At 44.1% G+C, this 19,600-nt stretch overlaps 1 protein-coding gene across 1 annotated transcript in view; it reads right to left on the bottom strand.

The window, feature by feature from the left end:
• LOC134601893 (extracellular calcium-sensing receptor-like) overlaps positions 1-19,600 on the bottom strand; it is a 49,943-nt gene that overhangs the window by 28,706 nt on the left and 1,637 nt on the right. Inside the window, exon 2 of the mRNA XM_063446398.1 lies at positions 2,031-2,252. Within this exon, the coding sequence (XP_063302468.1) occupies positions 2,031-2,252 (222 nt within the window). The remainder of the gene's footprint in view (positions 1-2,030; positions 2,253-19,600) is intronic.

The raw sequence follows: 19,600 nt of genomic DNA, 5'->3' as shown, positions 1-19,600 counted from the left end.
TCATGATAGCATTATTTTTCCACTTTAACTGAACTGAGATGATAGTCTATTTGTGTTTATTTTTTAATAGAACATAGAATATGACAGAAGATAATAAACATTTGGCACATCTATTCTGCCAAATTTTCTAAATTCTTTCATTAGTCCCTGGCCTTTTCTTATATCTAGAATAGCCTTTCCCAATCATACTGAAACTCCCTCACTGTGTTAACCCGTACCACTTCATCAGGAAGACTATTCCATGCATCCACTACTCTGTTGCACATAGAAGGCTTATCAATAAACTGCAATCTTTGAGTTTGGATTCCAATATTGTTGAATGGGTAAGGCAGTGGCTGAGTGACAGGCAACAGAGGGTTGTAGTCAATGGAGTATATTCGAAGCTTGGGCTTGTCACCAGTGGGGTACCTCAGGGATCTGTACTTGGACCCATTCTCTTTAATATTTTTATTAGTGATATTGCAGAAGGTCTTGATGGTAAGGTGTGTCTTTTTGCGGATGATACTAAGATATGTAACAGGGTTGATGTTCCAGGAGGGATAAGCCAAATGGAAAATGATTTAGGTAAACTAGAAAAATGGTCAGAGTTGTGGCAACTGACATTTAATGTGGATAAGTGCAAGATAATGCATCTTGGACGTAAAAACCCAAGGGCAGAGTACAGAATATTTGATAGAGTCCTAACCTCAACATCTGAGGAAAGGGATTTAGGGGTGATTATTTCTGAGGACTTAAAGGTAGGCAGACAATGTAATAGAGCAGCAGGAAATGCTAGCAGAATGCTTGGTTGTATAGGGAGAGGTATTAGCAGTAGAAAGAGGGAAGTGCTCATGCCATTGTACAGAACACTGGTGAGACCTCACTTGGAGTACTGTACACAGTACTGGAGACCATATCTTCAGAAGGATATTGATACCTTAGAGAGAGTTCAAAGAAGGGTTACTAAACTGGTTCATGGATTGCAGGATAAAACTTACCAGGAAAGGTTAAAGGATCTTAACATGTATAGCTTGGAGGAAAGACGAGACAGGGGGGATATGATAGAAACATTTAAATACATAAAGGGAATCAACACAGTAAAGGAGGAGACTATATTTAAAAGAAGAAAAACTACCACAACCAGAGGACATAGTCTTAAATTAGAGGGACAAAGGTTTAAAAATAATATCAGGAAGTATTACTTTACTGAGAGGGTAGTGGATGCATGGAATATCCTTCCAGCTGAAGTGGTGGAGGTTAACACAGTAAAGGAGTTTAAGCATGCGTGGGATAGGCATAAGGCTATCCTAACTATAAGATAATGCCAGGGACTAATGAAAGTATTTAGAAAACTGGGCAGACTAGATGGGCCGAATGGTTCTTATCTGCCGTCACATTCTATGTTTCTATGTTTCTATGTTACTCTCTCAGTAAAGTAATAGATTCTGATATTCTTTTTAAATCTTCCCCCCTTTCTAATTCAAGACCACGTCCTCTTGTTGTGGTAGTTTTCCTTCTATGTTTCTATCATTTCCCCTGTCTCGTCTTTCCTCCAAGCTATACATGTTAAGATCCTTTAACCTTTTCTGGTAAATTTTAACCTGCAATCCATGAACCAGTTTAGTAGCTCTTCTCTGAGCTCTCTCCAAAGTATCAATATTCTTCTGGAGATACGGTCTCTAGTGCTGCGTACAATACTCAAAGTGAGAACAATGGCATGAGCACTTCCCTCTGTCTTCTGCTAATACATCATCCCTATACAATTTATTTTTTTATATATTTTTGCTGTATGTACTGTATCTCTTCCAACAATAGAGTAAAATTCGTATCCACTGGTTGAAATTCTGATGATACCAAGACGTTGACATTGCATAGTTTAAAGCATTAATACTTCCTTATAAACAGGCCATTGTGGCTTGTCTACCTTGCATTTATGGTAATGATTGTATTTTGAATATTTTCAAATCTCCGTGATGATGTAACCGACTCCAACCAACAGACAGTTTTGTTTCCCCTCACAATTTACCAACATTGACAACATTAAATCTTACACTCTACAGAGAATTGGTCCCGGTCTTTCAGTGTACAGGATTTGAGGGTACTCTTTATTCACATGAAGGGGTAAGACAGCCCCAATGTTGATATCGCCATTGCTAACAATCCCTAGCAGATCTGGAGAATCCAGAGAACAGCTCTGTCCATTTGAGTAACATGTTGGAACTAGGTGATACATAATGATGTACCATAGGGTCTTGTAAAACAATGTCACCAACCTAGGAGCAGGAAACAAGAACAAAATTAAGCTCACTAGCCTAGATTGCAATAAATTACTATTATTACTATTATAGAAGTACTGAGAAAGAAAGTAACATTGTAACAGTCTAAAGTCTTAAACATATCCTATAATCATGTAAATCATCAAGATGCAGAAAGGCAGATATTAAACAAATGCTTCATTGAAACCAGTGAAATAAAGTAGATTCCAGTCTGCAACCATAACAAACAGAACAAATCCCAGTCTGCAACCATACAAACGGAGTACAACCATACAAATAAAAAAAAAACCTAGTCTGCAACCATACAAACAGAACAAAACCCAGTCTGCAACCATACAGACAGAGTACAACCATACAAACAGAACAAAAACAGTCTGCAACCATACAAACAGAACAAATCCCAGTCTGCAACCATGCAAACAGAGTACAACCATACAAACAGAACAAAACCAGTCTGCAACCATACAGACAGAGTACAACCATACAAATAGAAAAAACCTACTCTGCAACCATACAAACAGAACAAAACCAGTCTGCAGCCATACAAACAGAACAAACCCCAGTCTGCAACCATACAGAGTACAACCATACAAATAGAAAAAACCTAGTATGCAACCATACCATCAGAACAAAACTAGTCTGCAACCATACAAACAGAACAAACCCCAGTCTGCAACCATACAGAGTACAACCATACAAATAGAAAAAACCTAGTATGCAACCATACCATCAGAACAAAACTAGTCTGCAACCATACAAAAAGATCAAAACCCAGTCTGCAACCATACAAACAGAGTACAACCATACAAATAGAAAAAAACCTAGTCTGCAACCATACAAACAGAACAACAGTCTGCAACCATACCACTAGAACAAATCCCAGTCTGTAACCATTCAAATAGAATATACTCCAGTCTACAACCACAGCAAACAAAACAAAGCTCAGTCTGCAATCATGCAAACAGAACAAACTCAGTCTGCAACCATACAAACAGAACAAACCAGGTCTGCACCCATACAAATAGGGCATACCTCAGTCTACAACCATAGCAAACAAAACAAAGTTCAGTCTGCAATCATGCAAAAAGAACAAACAATAGTCTAAAACCATACAAACAGAACAGACCCAGTCTGCAACCATACAAAATGCCTGGTGGGCCGTGGTGGCCAGGGCCCGAGGCCGGCAGGGGAGATCACAGGATCTCCCCTGACGGTCTTTGCAGGGCCGGCACTATCCGAGCGCCGGCCCTGCAGTAGTCCATGGCGGGCCGGTGGGGAGATAAAAGATCTCCCTCACCGGCCCACATGCAGGATATTGCGGCCGCCGCCGGGGAGAGAGAGAGGGAGCCAGCCTGCCAGGAGAGGAACCCGGCGGAGCTCTAACTTGCAGCTCCACCGGGTTCCTCTCACGAGATTCGGAGCGTTGCCATGGCAACGCTCTGGATCTCACGAGAGTGAACTCTAGCCTCACAGGCTAGAGTTCACTCACCACGAGGACCACCAGGGATGGATGGCGGCAGGAGCAGCAGGATCCCCCTTCCCAGGCATAAGGTAAGCAGGGAGGGGGGAAATAATCACTCAAGTCACATCAGCCTCACAGACACCCCTAACACTCACAACAGCACCCTCACTCACACACGCACACTGCACCTCTGACACTCAGTGCACCTCTAACACTCACAGCACCCTCACTCACACACTCACACTGCACCCCTGACACTCACCGCACCCTCACTCACACACACTGCACCTTTGACACTCACAGAACCCTCACACACACTGCACCCCTGACACACACAGCTTCCTCACACGCACTTAGCACCCTCACGCAAACACAGCACCCACTCACACACAGCACACACACACAGCACCCTTACCCACATAGCACCCTAAAGCAAACCGCACCCATCACTCACAAACACCTCACACACACTGCACCCCTCTCGCACACACACTACACCCCTTACACACACACACACACACACACTGCACAATATGCTTTCCTAGCATATTTGTCTCCTGGTATCCCAACTATGGAGACACCAGTGACAAATTTCAAGCAAACACAGTGCAAGCATGTTATTCAATTTTCTTGCGCTGTGCAGAACAAATACAGGGTCTTTTTCTCATGCCAGAGCTCTTCAGCAGAGCTCTGTGCATGGTCTACCCTGGAAGAGCATTGAACCAACATGCTCACTTTGTGATGGGGCGTGCTTGTCATTGGTGATGACAAAACACACCCTATCTGGCCCCGCCGCCTTTTTAGTGGGCCGCTGTAATTAAAAAATGCCCGGGCCGAATTTTTTTCCCAGTCCGGCTCTGCAAACAGAGCAAATCCCTGCTAGCAACCATAACTTATGTCACTACAATTGGAGAGTAAATCAATGTGAACCTGAGATAAAAATGTCCCTTGGCACAAACTCAGAAAGCCAAGAGGACAGTTACAATCATGAAAACAAAGATGAAAGTAGAGTTTTGGCCTAAACACGCAGAACTAGCATGTGAAATAGTGTCACAAGATAAAACAAAAGAAAAGAAACAGACTTGTACTTTGTAATTTTGTAACTTCTGCTTTTTTAACTATTTACAGATCTTGGATTGAATCATTATCTAGTTTTGTAATCAGTAATGGGTTAACTGTTTGTGTGTTAGAAATATGCCCAGTGATAAATAGATACAGATACCAGAGCTCCCAGACACTGCTTGATCCAGAGCCCAAGTCAATTCCTTATCAATTCCTACATATGATCAGATGTTATGTTCCATGAATGGACTCTCCATGCTATAGATAGATAGATAGATAGATAGACCTCTCTCCACTAGTGATGTCGCGAACGGAAAATTTTATGCAAACTCAAACTTCCGCAAATGTTCGCGAACGGGCGAACCGAGCGAACCGGGCGAACCGCCATAGACTTCAACAGGCAGGCGAATTTTAAAACCCACAGGGACTCTTTCTGGCCACAATAGTGATGCAAACGTTGTTTCAAGGGGACTAACACCTGGACTGTGGCATGCCAGAGGGGGATCCATGGCAAAACTCCCATGGAAAATTACATAGTTGATGCAGAGTCTGGTTTTAATCCATAAAGGGCATAAATCACCTAACATTCCAAAATTGATTGGAATAACCTGCTTTAAAACATCAGGTATGATGTTGTATCGATCAGGTAGTGTAAGGGTTACTCCCGCTTCACAGTGACAGACCAAACTCCCCGTTTAACGCACCGCAAACAACCGCAAACAGTCCATTTGCACAACTGCAAACTCCCCATATGCACAAGGTTGGATACCAAGCTAGCCATGTCCCGTTCCTTGTCCTCACTGATGTCATTGAAGGTCTCTTTCTCCACCCAGCCACGTACAACATTAAGGGTCCCCGAAAGGTGACAACAAGCCCCCTGTATTTTTTTTTAAATGTAAGCTATTGTGACACCAGATATGAGTGGTGGCACTGGGCAAGTGGGCACAGTATACGCTGTGAGCCTGACACACACGCTGGCAGGCAGGCAACTGCAATTAGATTACACAAAAAAAAAAAAAACAGACTGATGTTCTGGCTCTAAAAAGGGCTTTTTGGGGTGCTGTCCTTACAGCAGAGATCAGATGAGTCCTTCAGGACTTCAGCACTGAATACACTAGCCTAGCTATCGATTTCCCTATTAAATCAGCAGTAGCTACACTGTCCCTCCTCTCACTAAGAATGCAGCTTCCGGGGGGCGGGGCCTAGCTTTCATGGAGGAAAGACGCACTTCGTGTGAGCTCCCTCAATATCTCACTTTAAGCAGCTATCAACAAGCAAATTTCACCCCAGAAGGGTAAGCAGGGAGGGGGGACCCAGCAATGTTGCTCCTACCTGACCGACCCGACATGCTTAATAGCGGTCAGCAACTCGACAGAGTCAAACTTACCTCCGCGTGGCAAGTGTGGCCTGGTACTCACCGGGCGGGAGAGGCAGACGATCTCCCGATCTCCCGATCCTGGGATGCCCAGGAGCAGCTACTTCCCGGCAGGATCTCCGTTACCCCCCCCCCTCGGACCAGTGGGAGTTATCCCGGTCCACCCCTGAGAGGCTGTCTGGAGCTAATGGACGCACAGAGCACAGCCGCCCAGGCTGACATACTCATCTGCGACTCTCCCAATAAGGCGGCAGCCGTGTGTCCTCCTGGTACCATCAAAGCATGGCAGGATATTGAGTCTAAGCTGGACAGACACTCTTATCAATTTTGGAAGCAAATAACAGGCAGGAAGCCCCAACAAGCTCCACCATAGCCCCAACAAGCTCCACCACAGCTAAGCAAAGCAGTCCCCATTAAAATCCACCAACGCAAAAGACGTCGAAGATGGGACTGGAGGCACAAACAGAAATGCAGAGCCTGCCCCACGTCAAGCACTCGCCTCCACCTTAAGCCACAACAATCCCGCACCAGACGTGAAGCACCACCGGGACAGATGCGACCACCCGACAAAACAAGCTTCCACCACCTCAAGCCACGAACCTGGCACTCAGCCAGAGACTTGCCTTTGTTGTTCCAGGTATCAGGGACTCCCAGGGTCTGCACCTGGCGCCGAGAAGGGATCAGATGAGCACAAGCAGTAAACAGCAGCCTGCCAAGCATGTCCCACTATACCCAATCCTCCACACCATGCCTTTGATCACATGAACTGCTTTCTGCACATTAACTAACCATAAAGTAGCAAGCGTTTAAAAATGTCATTATTTCACCTCCTAAAGAGTTGATTGTCGTAGTTCCTTACATGCCTTTACCTTAACTGTTCATGTATTATATTATTCACTAATCTCATCTCATGGGGCGACTCACACTTGATTTATAACTAGTGGTGGAGCTGCTGATATAAATAAAAAATTGATAACGTGCAACAGAGGCGGCTCTAGACTACATGAGGCCCCACTAACAAAAAAAGTGTCACATTTACACATTGATGCACAGTTTACCTGTGTATGTGCCTGAGAGTGTGTCTTACAGAGAGTATCCTTGTGTGTGAGAATGTATGTCTCTGTGAGCATGTTTGAGTTTTTCTCTGAGACCGAAGTGTGTTGTGTGTATGGCGGGTGATGGTGTGAGGGGGTGATGGTGAGAGGGAACGGGTGTGATGGTGGGAGGGAGAGCGGGGTGATGGTGAGAGTGAGCGGGGATGATGTTAGAAGGAGGGGGGTGATGTGAGAAGGAGGGGGGTTGATGTGAGAGTGAGGGGGGTTGATGTGAGAGTGAGGGGGGGTTGATGTGAGAGTGAGGGGGGGTTGATGTGAGAGTGAGGGAGGGTTGATGTGAGAGTGAGGGGGTGATGTGAGAGTGAGGGGGGTGATGTGAGAGTGAGGGGGGGTGATGTGATGTGAGAAGGAGGGGGTGATGTGAGAAGGAGGGGGTTGATGGTGAGGGTGGTGAGGGGGTGAGGCTGAGGGTGGTGAGGGGGTGAGGCTGAGGGAGGTGAGGCTGAGGGGGTGAGGCTGAGGGGGTGGGGTGAGGCTGAGGGTGGTGAGGGGTGAGGCTGAGGGGTGGGAGGTTGATGCTAAGGGTGGTGTGGATGGTGAAGGGGGTTATGCTGAGGGGGGTGAGGGTGGTGATGCTGAGGGTGGTGAGCGAGGGTGATGCTGACGGTGGTGAGGGAGGGTGATGTTGAGGGTGGTGGGGTGGTGAGGCTGAGGGTGGTGGGGGTGGTGAGGATGAGGGTGGTGGGGGGTGGTGAGGCTGAGGGTGGGGGTGAGGCTGAGGGTGCTGAGGCTTAGGGTGGTGGGAGGTGCTGAGGCTGAGGGTGGTGGGGGGTGCTGAGGCTCGTGGGGTGGTGAGGCTGAAGGTGGTGAGGGGGTGAGGCTGAGGGTGTTGGGGTGGTGAGGCTGAGGGTGGTGGGGGGTGCTGAGGCTGAGGGTGGTGGGGGGTGCTGAGGCTGAGGGTTGTGGGGTGCTGAGGGTGGTGTGGGTGGTGGGGAGGTTGGGAGGCTGAGGTGTGGGTGGTGGGGAGGTGGTGAGGCTGAGGGTATTGGGGAGGGTGGGGAGGGTGGGGAGGCTGAGGGTGGTTTGGGTGGTGAGGCTGAGGGTGGTGGGGGGTGCTGAGGCTGAGGGTGGTGGGGGGTGCTGAGGCTGAGGGTTGTGGGGTGCTGAGGGTGGTGTGGGTGGTGGGGAGGTTGGTGAGGCTGAGGGTGGTGGGGAGGGTGGTGAGGTTGAAGGTGGTGGGGAGGGTGGTGAGGCTGAAGGTGGTAGGGAGGCTGAGGGTGGTGGGGAGGGTGGTGAGGCTGAGGGTGGTGGTGAGGCTGAGGGTGGTGGGGAGGGTGGTGAGGCTGAGCACCCTAGGGAGGGTGAGGAGGCTGAGGGTGGTAGGGAGGGTGATGAGGCTGAGGGTGGTGGGGTGGGTGCGGAGGCTGAGGGTGATGGGGAGGGTGGTGAGGCTGGCTGAGGGTGGTAGGGAGGGTGATGAGGCTGAGGGTGGTGGGGAGGGTGGGGAGGCTGAGGGTTGTAGGGAGGGTGAGGAGGCTGAGGGTGGTAGGGAGGGTGATGAGGCTGAGGGTGGTGGGGAGGGTGGTGCGGAGGGTGGTGAGGCTGGCTGAGGGTGGTAGGGAGGGTGATGAGGCTGAGGGTGGTGGGGAGGGTGGTAGGGAGGCTGAGTGTGGTGGGGGGTGAGAGAGCCTACCTTTAGTCCCTGGTGGTCCAGTGGGCTCCGGTGGCCACTGCTTCCGGTCTGCAGCTCCGCAGAGCTGCAGACCATGTAATCTCACAAGACCATCAGAGCGTTGCCGTGGTAACCCGCGGCAACGCTTTGATTGGCCGGTTTTCGAGAGACACATGGTCTGCAGCTTTGCTCTCTGCGGTGGCTGGCCGGGCAGCCAGGAGGAGCCTCACACCCGGCGGCATACCGGGCAAGCCGCCGGGCCCCCATCCTTGTGTCAGGTCCTCGGTCAGTGACCGAGGACCTGACACAGTTTGCCCACAGGCGATTTAGGCGGCCGCGAGGCCCCAGCCAGCGCGAGGCCTTAGGCGGCCGCCTAAACCGCCTAATTAGAGAGCCGCCTCTGACATGCAAGCTACACCCTAAACATGACAGCCATCTTTCACAACAATGTACTGCTATATACTCATACCCTCAGTGCAACTAGCCATGATATACGCACGTTCAGCCTAGCATGCTCAAATATAACACACTTCTGTCTGGGGGGACCTGACACAGTCTGCCCACAGGCGGTTTAGGTGGCCGCGAGGCCCCAGCCAGCACGAGGCCTTAGGCGGCCGCCTAAACCGCCTAATTAGTGAACCGCCTCTGACATGCAAGCTACACCCTAAACATGACAGCCATCTTTCACAACAATGTACTGCTATATACTCATACCCTCAGTGCAACTAGCCATGATATACGCACGTTCAGCCTAGCATGCTCAAATATAACACACTTCTGTCTGGGGGGACCTGACACAGTCTGCCCACAGGCGGTTTAGGTGGCCGCGAGGCCCCAGCCAGCACGAGGCCTTAGGCGGCCGCCTAAACCGCCTAATTAGTGAACCGCCTCTGACATGCAAGCTACACCCTAAACATGACAGCCATCTTTCACAACAATGTACTGCTATATACTCATACCCTCAGTGCAACTAGCCATGATATACGCACGTTCAGCCTAGCATACTCAAATATAACACACTTCTGTCTAAAAAAAATAAAAAGAATGCAGCTTCAGAATTAATCAAAATTGTATGCTGTCTAGGCTGTAGGAGGGTCTGGGAGGGAGGTGTGACAGAACCATCCGTCTGTCTATTGTTTGTGGATTCGTCTATTTTATTCCGTCCGTCCAAATGACTGTTTCCAGTATCATAACCATACGAATGACTGTTTTTCACGAATAAAGCTACTGAACGGTTGGCCACCCAGAAGAGAAGTGTGCTGCTGGTTAACCTTTTGATCCCAATTAGAACGTTGTGGTTAACCGCAGACACTTCTCAATAAAACCGACTTCAGGGTGGCCGTCGTTCGTATGTCGACCACGAGGCAGCGGCCATTTTTAACCGTACGAAAGCCCAGCGGTGTTCGGCTCTGATTCCATGGAACTAAAAACGGACACTCTTTCTGCCGAACACAGCTGAAACCATGGGTCACCTGACTGTCTCGACAAAACCGTACGAATACCGGCTGTTGAGGAGTTTTACCGTCAACGAAAAGTACTTAACCCAGATAGCCTTCCCATGGAGTCAATCGCCTGCCGAAAGACTGTAAGAACTTTGACTCCATGGCGATTGAACTATACGTATGGGATCTGAGCGCTATTCGTCAATAATGTGCCCTCAGATCCCGGCTATCTGGGGATATGTGATATGGATGTGAAATGTACAGTTATTATGAAGTTATGCATTTTTATGTACTTTCTGGTTTTATATTTAAAATGGCGATGGGTCTTCGTCCTGGAGATAATTGCATTTCTTCCCAATTATCTCCAGGGCAGGAAGGAGGAAACCATATTGCATGGTGGGAAAAGTCTATGCCTGTATGTCTGGAATGTCCTACTGTACATCTATAATTTCAGTCTTCCATTTGGTCCCCTAGGGGAGTGTCCACCAAGTGGGAGACCCGCATAAATACGGGCGGGTACCCCACAGTAAATCCAGATCCTGTTTGACCCTCAATACGGAGCTTCTGTCTCGTTATTGGGGGGATTTATTATTCACGCTTAGAGACGGCTTATGGGAAACGTATGCCGCTTGGTGGATGTCGTGGTTCGGCTGTTAGCGGCAGTTCGTGAAGTTCTGTTCAGGAACCGGAGTCCTTTCACGGATCCTGTTCGGGAGATTACCGCTTCCCCTGGTTATGGTTCGTTGATTACAAATTATACGAACAGAGAATTGATACGGTGAGAGGGGAAGGTGAACTAAACAGCGCTTTTACTTATAGACACAAAGGGTGTCTTAACAGGAGGGTCTGCTGCTGATTGGCTGGAATGTGTCTGCTGACTGTGAGGTACAGGGTCAAAGTTTACTCAATGATGACGAATAGGGGGTGGACCAAACATCGCATATGTTTGCCATCTGTGGTGAACGCGAACAAGCTATGTTCGCCAGGAACTATTCGCCAGCGAACCGTTCGGGACATCACTACTCTCCACTTATACATACATTATTTCATGTTATACATACATTAACAGCACATTATACATACATTATCTCCACTCTATACATACATTATTACGTTATAGATGTAATATCTCCACTTTATACATACTTTATCTTCAGGTAATATGTACATTATCTTCATGCTGAACCTACATTTCTGCACTTTCTGAATACATTATCTCCATATTATACATGTAATATCTACCCTTTGCACATTAATGATCTCATGCTCTCCATGATATACATTTGTTTATTTCATGCTACACATGCATTAGCCATGTTTTAAGTATATTTCCTTGTTATACATATAATACCTTTATGGTAAACATGCATTATTTGGTATACCTATACTATCTCCATGTAAAATATCCATTATCTACATATTATACACATATTATCTCCATGTTGTGCATACATTATCTCCATGTTTTAAAAGTATTATCTTCATGTTTTACATATAACACATGTATCTTATCCATAGTCTGTATCCATTTTCTGCACAACATATATGTGATCCATGTTATATTTACACCATCTCCAAGATAGACATTGGTTGTATTTTACTACATCCCAGCTTGGGCTTTAATAATTAGTGGAAGAAACTTTCAAGTTTTAGAGTGACAGTACATTCTGGTTTATTTTTCTGGTTTATACAGTATGTATTTACATATTTTATTTATATGTTTATTTACAATATGTAAAAAAAGAGATAACTGCACACTGTGCTTGACAGGTCCTTGAATTTAACTGCTGTCCTAGCTCTCTGTTGAATGGAATGTATGAAATTCCATAAGATTGATGATCATGTAGACCCGTGATTGTCACATGGATAATTTTCTTGTCACCTTTCTAATCTCGAATTTGAAATTAAAGTTTCAGTTAATTTTATCATGTTCTCATCATCACCTCCAGCACAGTTTTTTTTTAGTTATCTCGAGAGCTTTTCCATTATGGAGCTCACCATGTCTTGACATACTTTAACCAAGTTCCTTACAAACCTTCGACTTTTAGGATACCTGTCAACTTACTGATTTACTCATTGTGCTGCAGGAATTATCTCCAACTCCCTTACCAGTGCCTGTTCAAACCTTATCACACTTTCGTGTACTAAAGTTACTGTATAAAACACACAGTGTAATCATACACACTCACCTGTTTTGATATGTTGCTGCAGGCTCATGATCGGGAAGAACATCCGCAACACTTCACACACAACAAATAGTTTTACCTTTATTTTTCTTTCTTTGTGTGTTCAGCATGCCTTTCATTTATGTCAGTTCTCTCAACTCACTCGATCACGGTCAATTCTATTATTCTATTGTACTGATTCTTGCAAACCCAGCTCGTTATGCAACAGCACTTTTTAGTAGCTAGCACCATGTCTAATTAGACTGTCATTTTTTTCTACATAACTCAGTTGTGACATGTCAGTCTAGCCTGTCCTTGCCTGTTAGTTTTCTATAACAAAAAATAAATAAAAAAGAGGTAATGCCAAACGATGCACTGCTTGACTCTATATGTACAGCTCTGCTTTGAATGTCACTCTGCTTGTTATACTTATATCCATAACTCAATAAAAAAGTAGATTGGCAAATGAAATACACAGTGAATATACATTATGGATACAGGTAGGTACAGGTTATACACCTGGCTATTTTCTGGACATACAGTGATTTAGGACTTGTAGTGAGTATAGGGGCTGTGTTGAGGGTGATAGGGGATCAGTAGTGGGGTTTGGAGTTTGATGGGGTATTAGTAGGGGGATGGGGCAATATATATAAAAATAAAATTTTATTTGGAAAAAAAGTAAATTCACCCTCCTTGAGGCTAACTTATTCCTACAGGTTCGTGGTAAATGCTGCATGTCCCTGGTGGGTGCAGATAGTTCCTTCCAGCTGGCCCTGGGGAATGTATCACATAGTTACTGTAGTAACGCTCTGATACAGTAGAAGGAGGGAGATCAAGTTCACTCTCCTCCCACTTGGCATCCTTGTAGCCTGTCCAGATCTTTGATCAAACATAGACGTTTGGTCGAAGTGTACATGAAGGGCAATGCATAATCTAGTATGGGCAATAGCCTCCACTCGCCCAATTCAGTAAGGACTTTGGGTCTTGGTGATGTTTTATTTACATTTTGCCCTTCCATTAAAGGACATCAGATCTTTTGTAGTTCTTTGAGTACATTACATTGGTCTGAGGAGGGAGGCTATTTTGTTAAACTGACAATGGGTAATGTGTTCTTTCCACTACTATACACTTATATTGCAGTCAAAAATATTTTACATGTTACTTATCTATAAATAAACTAATAATTATATTGATAATAAACTAAATTAACTTTTACCAGGTAAATAACAGGGGGTATAACTGGAGAGCCAGTGGTAGCAATAAAGTCTGGTACCTGCATATCCTGAGTATTAATTATTTTAGAAATTATTAACACAAAGACTAGAAACATTGGTTATAGAACAAGGATTAATATGAGATGTATTTTTTCTGAAAAAAAAAAAAATAGCCAAGAAACAGAACTTTGGATTTTTATTTTAATCATAACATTAGCAGAAGTGACTGTAGAACAATTTTGTATTGATTGTGGAACAGAGCTTGGTATATTTACAGGTTAAGAATTATCTCATGGTACAATACCTGTCTCGAAGGTGTTGTACCATGAGAGTGTATATTATCGAGCACTACATAGCATAGGAGAGGTTAGGATTGCAGCCAGGGAAGCACTGATTAGAGGCAATTCTAGTAAGATATAAATGGAAGAAGGATGAAATGCTAGATTGGCAATAATCAGAGCCCTTTGTTAACTGTGGGGCTTTGAGTAGGACGTAAAGAAGATGCAAGTGCAGAAACATGGGCAGAGTGGTTAACTGAGAAAGTATCAAAGACATAGAAGGGATGGTTGGAAGATCATTTTACTAAGTTGAATAATTTATTGTATTTTATGGACAGCAGTGTAAAACAGAATACTTTTACATTAACCCTCCTTCCCTGGGTCCTCCTTATAGCAATAAATCCTCCTGCTGCTGTATTCAAAATAGAATGGAAAAAACTTTGTATTTTGTGATGTGTAGTACATAGATGTTATGAATGGATGCTCGAATTCTGGTAAAAGAGACAGCAAACAAATGTACGGGAAAAGACTACAGGGTAAAACCATTGCTGTAATTTAGGAAAGTGTGCATACATAAAGAGAGATGTGCTCTTGGATGTGTGAGGCAATTAGTGGGCAGGATAGGGTTTGTACGTATGTTCGATATTTGTCTCTCTGTATGTAGTAGTTCCCTATTCATCCATCCATCCATTATAAAATGAAAAAATAAAGCACTATCATTTCATAAAAGACTTTAAAAAACAACATTTGTTGGAGAATATATTTGTATGTGAGACCTGGTAGCCAGGAGTGAAGATCCCATGAAAGGTACAGATGTTCAATGAAGAAACCTGGCTGTAGGTAAGGAACTCGGGAAATCACATGGAATATTAAAGTTGATTGTAATAATAAAGTGTTGGATGAAGCTGTAACATACAGTAAGGACAGAATACAAACAAGCCAGCCTCTGCATTAAAATATGTGAGCTGTATAGGAGTGTTGCATACCAGATCCATGCAGGGAAGTAAAAAGCATAATACAATTACACTAGCAAAAATGACTTACCTCATTGTGCTCTGTGAACTTTACATATAAGACCTCACTAATAAAAATAACCTTATATACACCATACATAGCTTTATATACTGAACAGCAATAGGCTCATGAGTCCCATCATGTGTAATTAGCATTACCCCTTAGCACAGTGCGAGACACACAGAGCTTTACACAAGATTGCTGGGGCAGGGACAGCATGTACAGTAATTTACAGTCTCTATGGTAAATTAGGCAACATATGGTTTGTTTCTTAATTAATTTCTCCCCAGGGACTTTGTTCTTCCTCAGAGAGGAATACATTCTCAATCACATACTATAGCGATTACCAGACCAGTCCCAATGCAGATCGGAGTGAATGATGTTCTAACTGGTCTAGCAAAGATATTAATAAACCACCAATGTTCAATATTTCTGTGACTTTTATATTTATTTTAATTTTTATGAAGACACATAGAATCAATTAATCAATCTTTGACATTGACACATAGAATCAATGTCAAAGATTGTAGACATACACAAGGCTGGAATTGGCTACAAGACAATCGCCAAGCAGCTTGGTGAGAAGGTGACAACAGTTGGCCTAGCCATTCTCCAAACCTTAATCCCATAGAAAATATGTTGAGGGACCTGAAGGTTCGAGTTGCTAAATGTCAGTCTTGAAACCTTAATGACTTGGAGAAGATCTGGAAAGAGGAGAGGGACAAAATCCCTCCTGAGATTTGTGCAAACCTGGTGGCCAACTACAAGAAACGTCTGACCTCTGTGATTGCCAACAAGGGTTTTTCCACCAAAGACTAAGTCGAAGGGGTCAAATACTTATTTAACTCATTGACATGCAAATCAATTTATAACTTTTTTGACATGCCTTTTTCTGAATTTGTTTTTTTGTTATTCTGTCTCTCACTGTTAAAATATACTTACCATTAAAATTATAGACTGATCATTTCTTTGTCAGTGTGCAAACGTTCAAAATCAGGAGGGGATCCAATACTTTTTTCCCTCACTGTATGCTAAATCTTCATGTTTAACCTTTAACTTGCTGATTTCTATTAAACTGCAAAATTAAATGGCTTTAACATTTTTGATTTTATGGAGAGATGTCATACATTTAATGGGTTGCATTATCTTTGAGAATCGCCATAGGAAACTATATTTGTTCTTGTGATTTAAAGTAGTTTTAGAGAGAGATCTTGCAGAACCAAATAAATTACTGATAATTTATTCCATCAAGTGCCCAAGAAATGTCACATTTTGATGGGCATGTTGTAATATATCTCACTAGGAAGTATGTCTATGGTTATAAACTTGAACAACTTCTGGACTTATCTTTCTAAGTTAAAATAGGATAGGAGGGGAATTTCAATAAAAAATGAAGTACAATTGAAAATGGTATGGGTTTTTAAATGAAATACTCTCCATCCACACGGTCCTAATCTTGACTTTGAAAGACAACTTTTTAACTTAATATATCACTATTTTTTAACATAGAAGGTTTTATATAGATAGTTACCTGGTTTTATTAGTGTTTATTTTAGTTTAAGGTCATGATTTTTGGATAGTTATATTGTAGTGTGTTACTATTTGTGGGGATTGAAATATATTATTTTTGTCTCTTTATTGATTTGAGGATATCCTTTATAATCAAGCTATTATATAAATATTCCTAGTTCCTAGTTCATATTGATTATGGTTTTATACATTACTTATATGTACATCAACAGTCATGAGGAAAAGAACGTACACCCTCTTTGAATTCTATGGTTTTACATGTCAGGACTAGTTTTGTCACGAACAGTTCACCAGGAACACGCGCGATGTTCGGTCCGCCCCCTATTCGTCATCATTGAGTAAACTTTGACCCTGTACCTCACAGTCAGCAGACACATTCCAGCCAATCAGCAGCAGACCATCCCTCCCAGACCCACCCACCTCCATGACGAATAGGGTGCAGACCGAACATTGCGCGTGTTCACAATCGCGAACACGCTATGTTCGCTGGCGAACGGTTCCTGGCGAACTGTTCGGGACATCACTAGTCAGGACATAATAACATCATCTGTTACTTAACATTAGGTAAATACAACCTCAGATGAACAACAACACATGACATATTACAGTGTGTCATGATTTATTTAACAAAAATAAAATGGAGATTTTCACCAAATTGAACATTTGTGTGGAATGCAGTAAGCAGTTTAACCGCAAGTACTTCTTCAAGAAAGCATATTAACTAACCTGTTAGCAGGTTTTCATCCCCCACCCTCCATGACTCCTCTCCTGCAACTGTCAAAAATTACCTACTAAGCCCTCAATTAATACTTCTCTAAAAAATACTTTTACCCTTTGTGTCACTATACTACACTCCCTCTAGAATGTAAGCTCATTGAGCAGGGCCCTCAGTCCCCTCTGTTCCTGTACATCCAGTTGTCTGGTTACAATTACATGTCTGTTAGTCCACCCATTGTACAGCGCTACGGAGTCTGATGGTGCTATATAAATAATAATAATAATAAAAGTAGGACGGATCAAGGGAGCCTGACATCACAATTAGACAAATACCCAAAAGCAGAGGCTGGCAGGGATGAGGGGCAGGAAGGCAATTGCCCCCTAGGCCGCCCTAATCTTTTTTAAAAACGGCAGCAGGTGGGTTACCAAGGCAATGCTCTGACCGGGTCTCGCGAGATATGGAGATGCAAACCTGATATCACCACCGGACGACCAGGGAGAAAATACTGGACCACCAGGGATTGACAGAAGGTATGTAGTCCCCCCTCCCTCACACCATCACCCCCCCACACATTATTACCCCCTTTCTCTCTACATCACCCCCTCACTCACAACAACAAACACCCCCCTCTCGCTCACCATCACCCCCCTCCCACACATTTTTACCCTTCCTCAATCTGACCATGACGCCCCTCACGCACACCCCCTCCCTCTCACTATTCACCCCCTCCCTCTCACCATCATCCCCCTCCCTCTCATCATCACCCCTCACTCACACCAACAAACACCCCCTCCAGCTCACCATCACCCCCGTCCCACACATTATTACCCCTCCTACCTCAAACCATCACGCCCCTCACTCACACCCCCTCCCTCTCACCATCACCCCCTACCTCTTTTCATCACCCTCTTATCATCACCCCATAACTTACACCAACACCCCCTCACTCACATCATCACCCCCTCACTCACACCAACACCCCTCCCTCTCATCATCATCCCCTTCACTTTCACCATCACCTCCCTCACTCACACCATCACCCTTCACACCATCACCCCCCTCCCTTTCCCCATCACCCCCTCTCCCTCACACCATAACTCCCCTCCCACACATGGGGAGCGGTCTGGGGAGGAGAGATATATCTGGGTGCCATTAGCATACACAGTGGAATCCAAATAAAGTAATACGTTTGCCAAGAGAGGCAGTATAAAGAGAAAATAGAAGGTGACTAAGGACAAAGCCTTGGGGGACTCCAACTGAGACAGGACGAGGGGATCAGGTATCTTTAGAAAAGGAGACACTGAATGAGTATTGGGATAGATAAGAGGAAAACCACGAGAGGACAGAGTCACAGAGACCGAGTGATTGAAGAGTTTGAAGCAGGGGAGGATCATCAAAGGTGTCAAAGGCAGTTGAGAGGTCAGGATGAATTAGTATGGACTAATGGCCTTTGGATTTAGCTGTGATTAGGTTGTTAGTAACTTTGATAGGAACAGTCTCGGTAGAGTGGAGAGGGCGGAAGCCAGATTGAAGAGAATCAAGGAGAGAGTTGGAATTGAGGAAGTGAGACATACGGTTAAAGACAAGTCTTTAACCTATACAAGACAGGGGAGAGATATTTGTTAAGGTGAGATGGGACAGGATCGAACAGGCAAGTGGCGGGGCGAGAGGAAAGAAGAAGCGCAGCCCAGCACCTGCCTCTACCAAAAGCAAACCATCATGTCACTTGAGGTCTTTTAGGAGCCTAAGAATACTTGGTATATCCTTTAAATGTGATCATGTTTAATCACATATGGTTAGATGAATGAGTCAATATTTTGAGACAAGTTCGAAGTGAGCGTTTCAAACCCAAATATAATGGGTCTTGCTGATGGATTTAGCCTATTCTTGTGAACCTTTGGTAAATAATAAAATATTTGAATTTTTGAGAATTCATTAAAAATAAAGTATACTAACTTTTATTTAGTATTCCTAAGGATAACCTATATAAAAGATTTAGTAATTGTTTCATTTTCTCTTTAGTTGTATCTGTGGGCAAAGGGATGTTTGTCTCCCTATCACCAAGTAACCTCATAGACTCTTCTGTGTGCTGTTTTTTGTTTGGATAACAATACCTCCCCCTTTGTCTGCTTTTTGGTTTTATGATCTATCTTGCATCATTCTTCAACTGTTCCAAAGCTTCCCTTTCTCCTTTTGTTAGATTGTTTTTGCTGTAGTTCATCCTCTTTTTCAATGTCTTAATGTCGACTGCTTCTGTAAATAGGTTAATTTGTGGGTCGTCAGTTGTTGTGAAAAGTTTTTGAGGTAGATTTTAGTTCACTATGTTTGAATAAACTTTTAACTTCGGTCTGATCATCT

Source organism: Pelobates fuscus, chromosome 3 (genome assembly GCF_036172605.1).
Source record: "Pelobates fuscus isolate aPelFus1 chromosome 3, aPelFus1.pri, whole genome shotgun sequence".
Taxonomy (NCBI): domain Eukaryota; kingdom Metazoa; phylum Chordata; class Amphibia; order Anura; family Pelobatidae; genus Pelobates; species Pelobates fuscus.
This window is presented reverse-complemented; position numbering and strand designations above follow the sequence as displayed.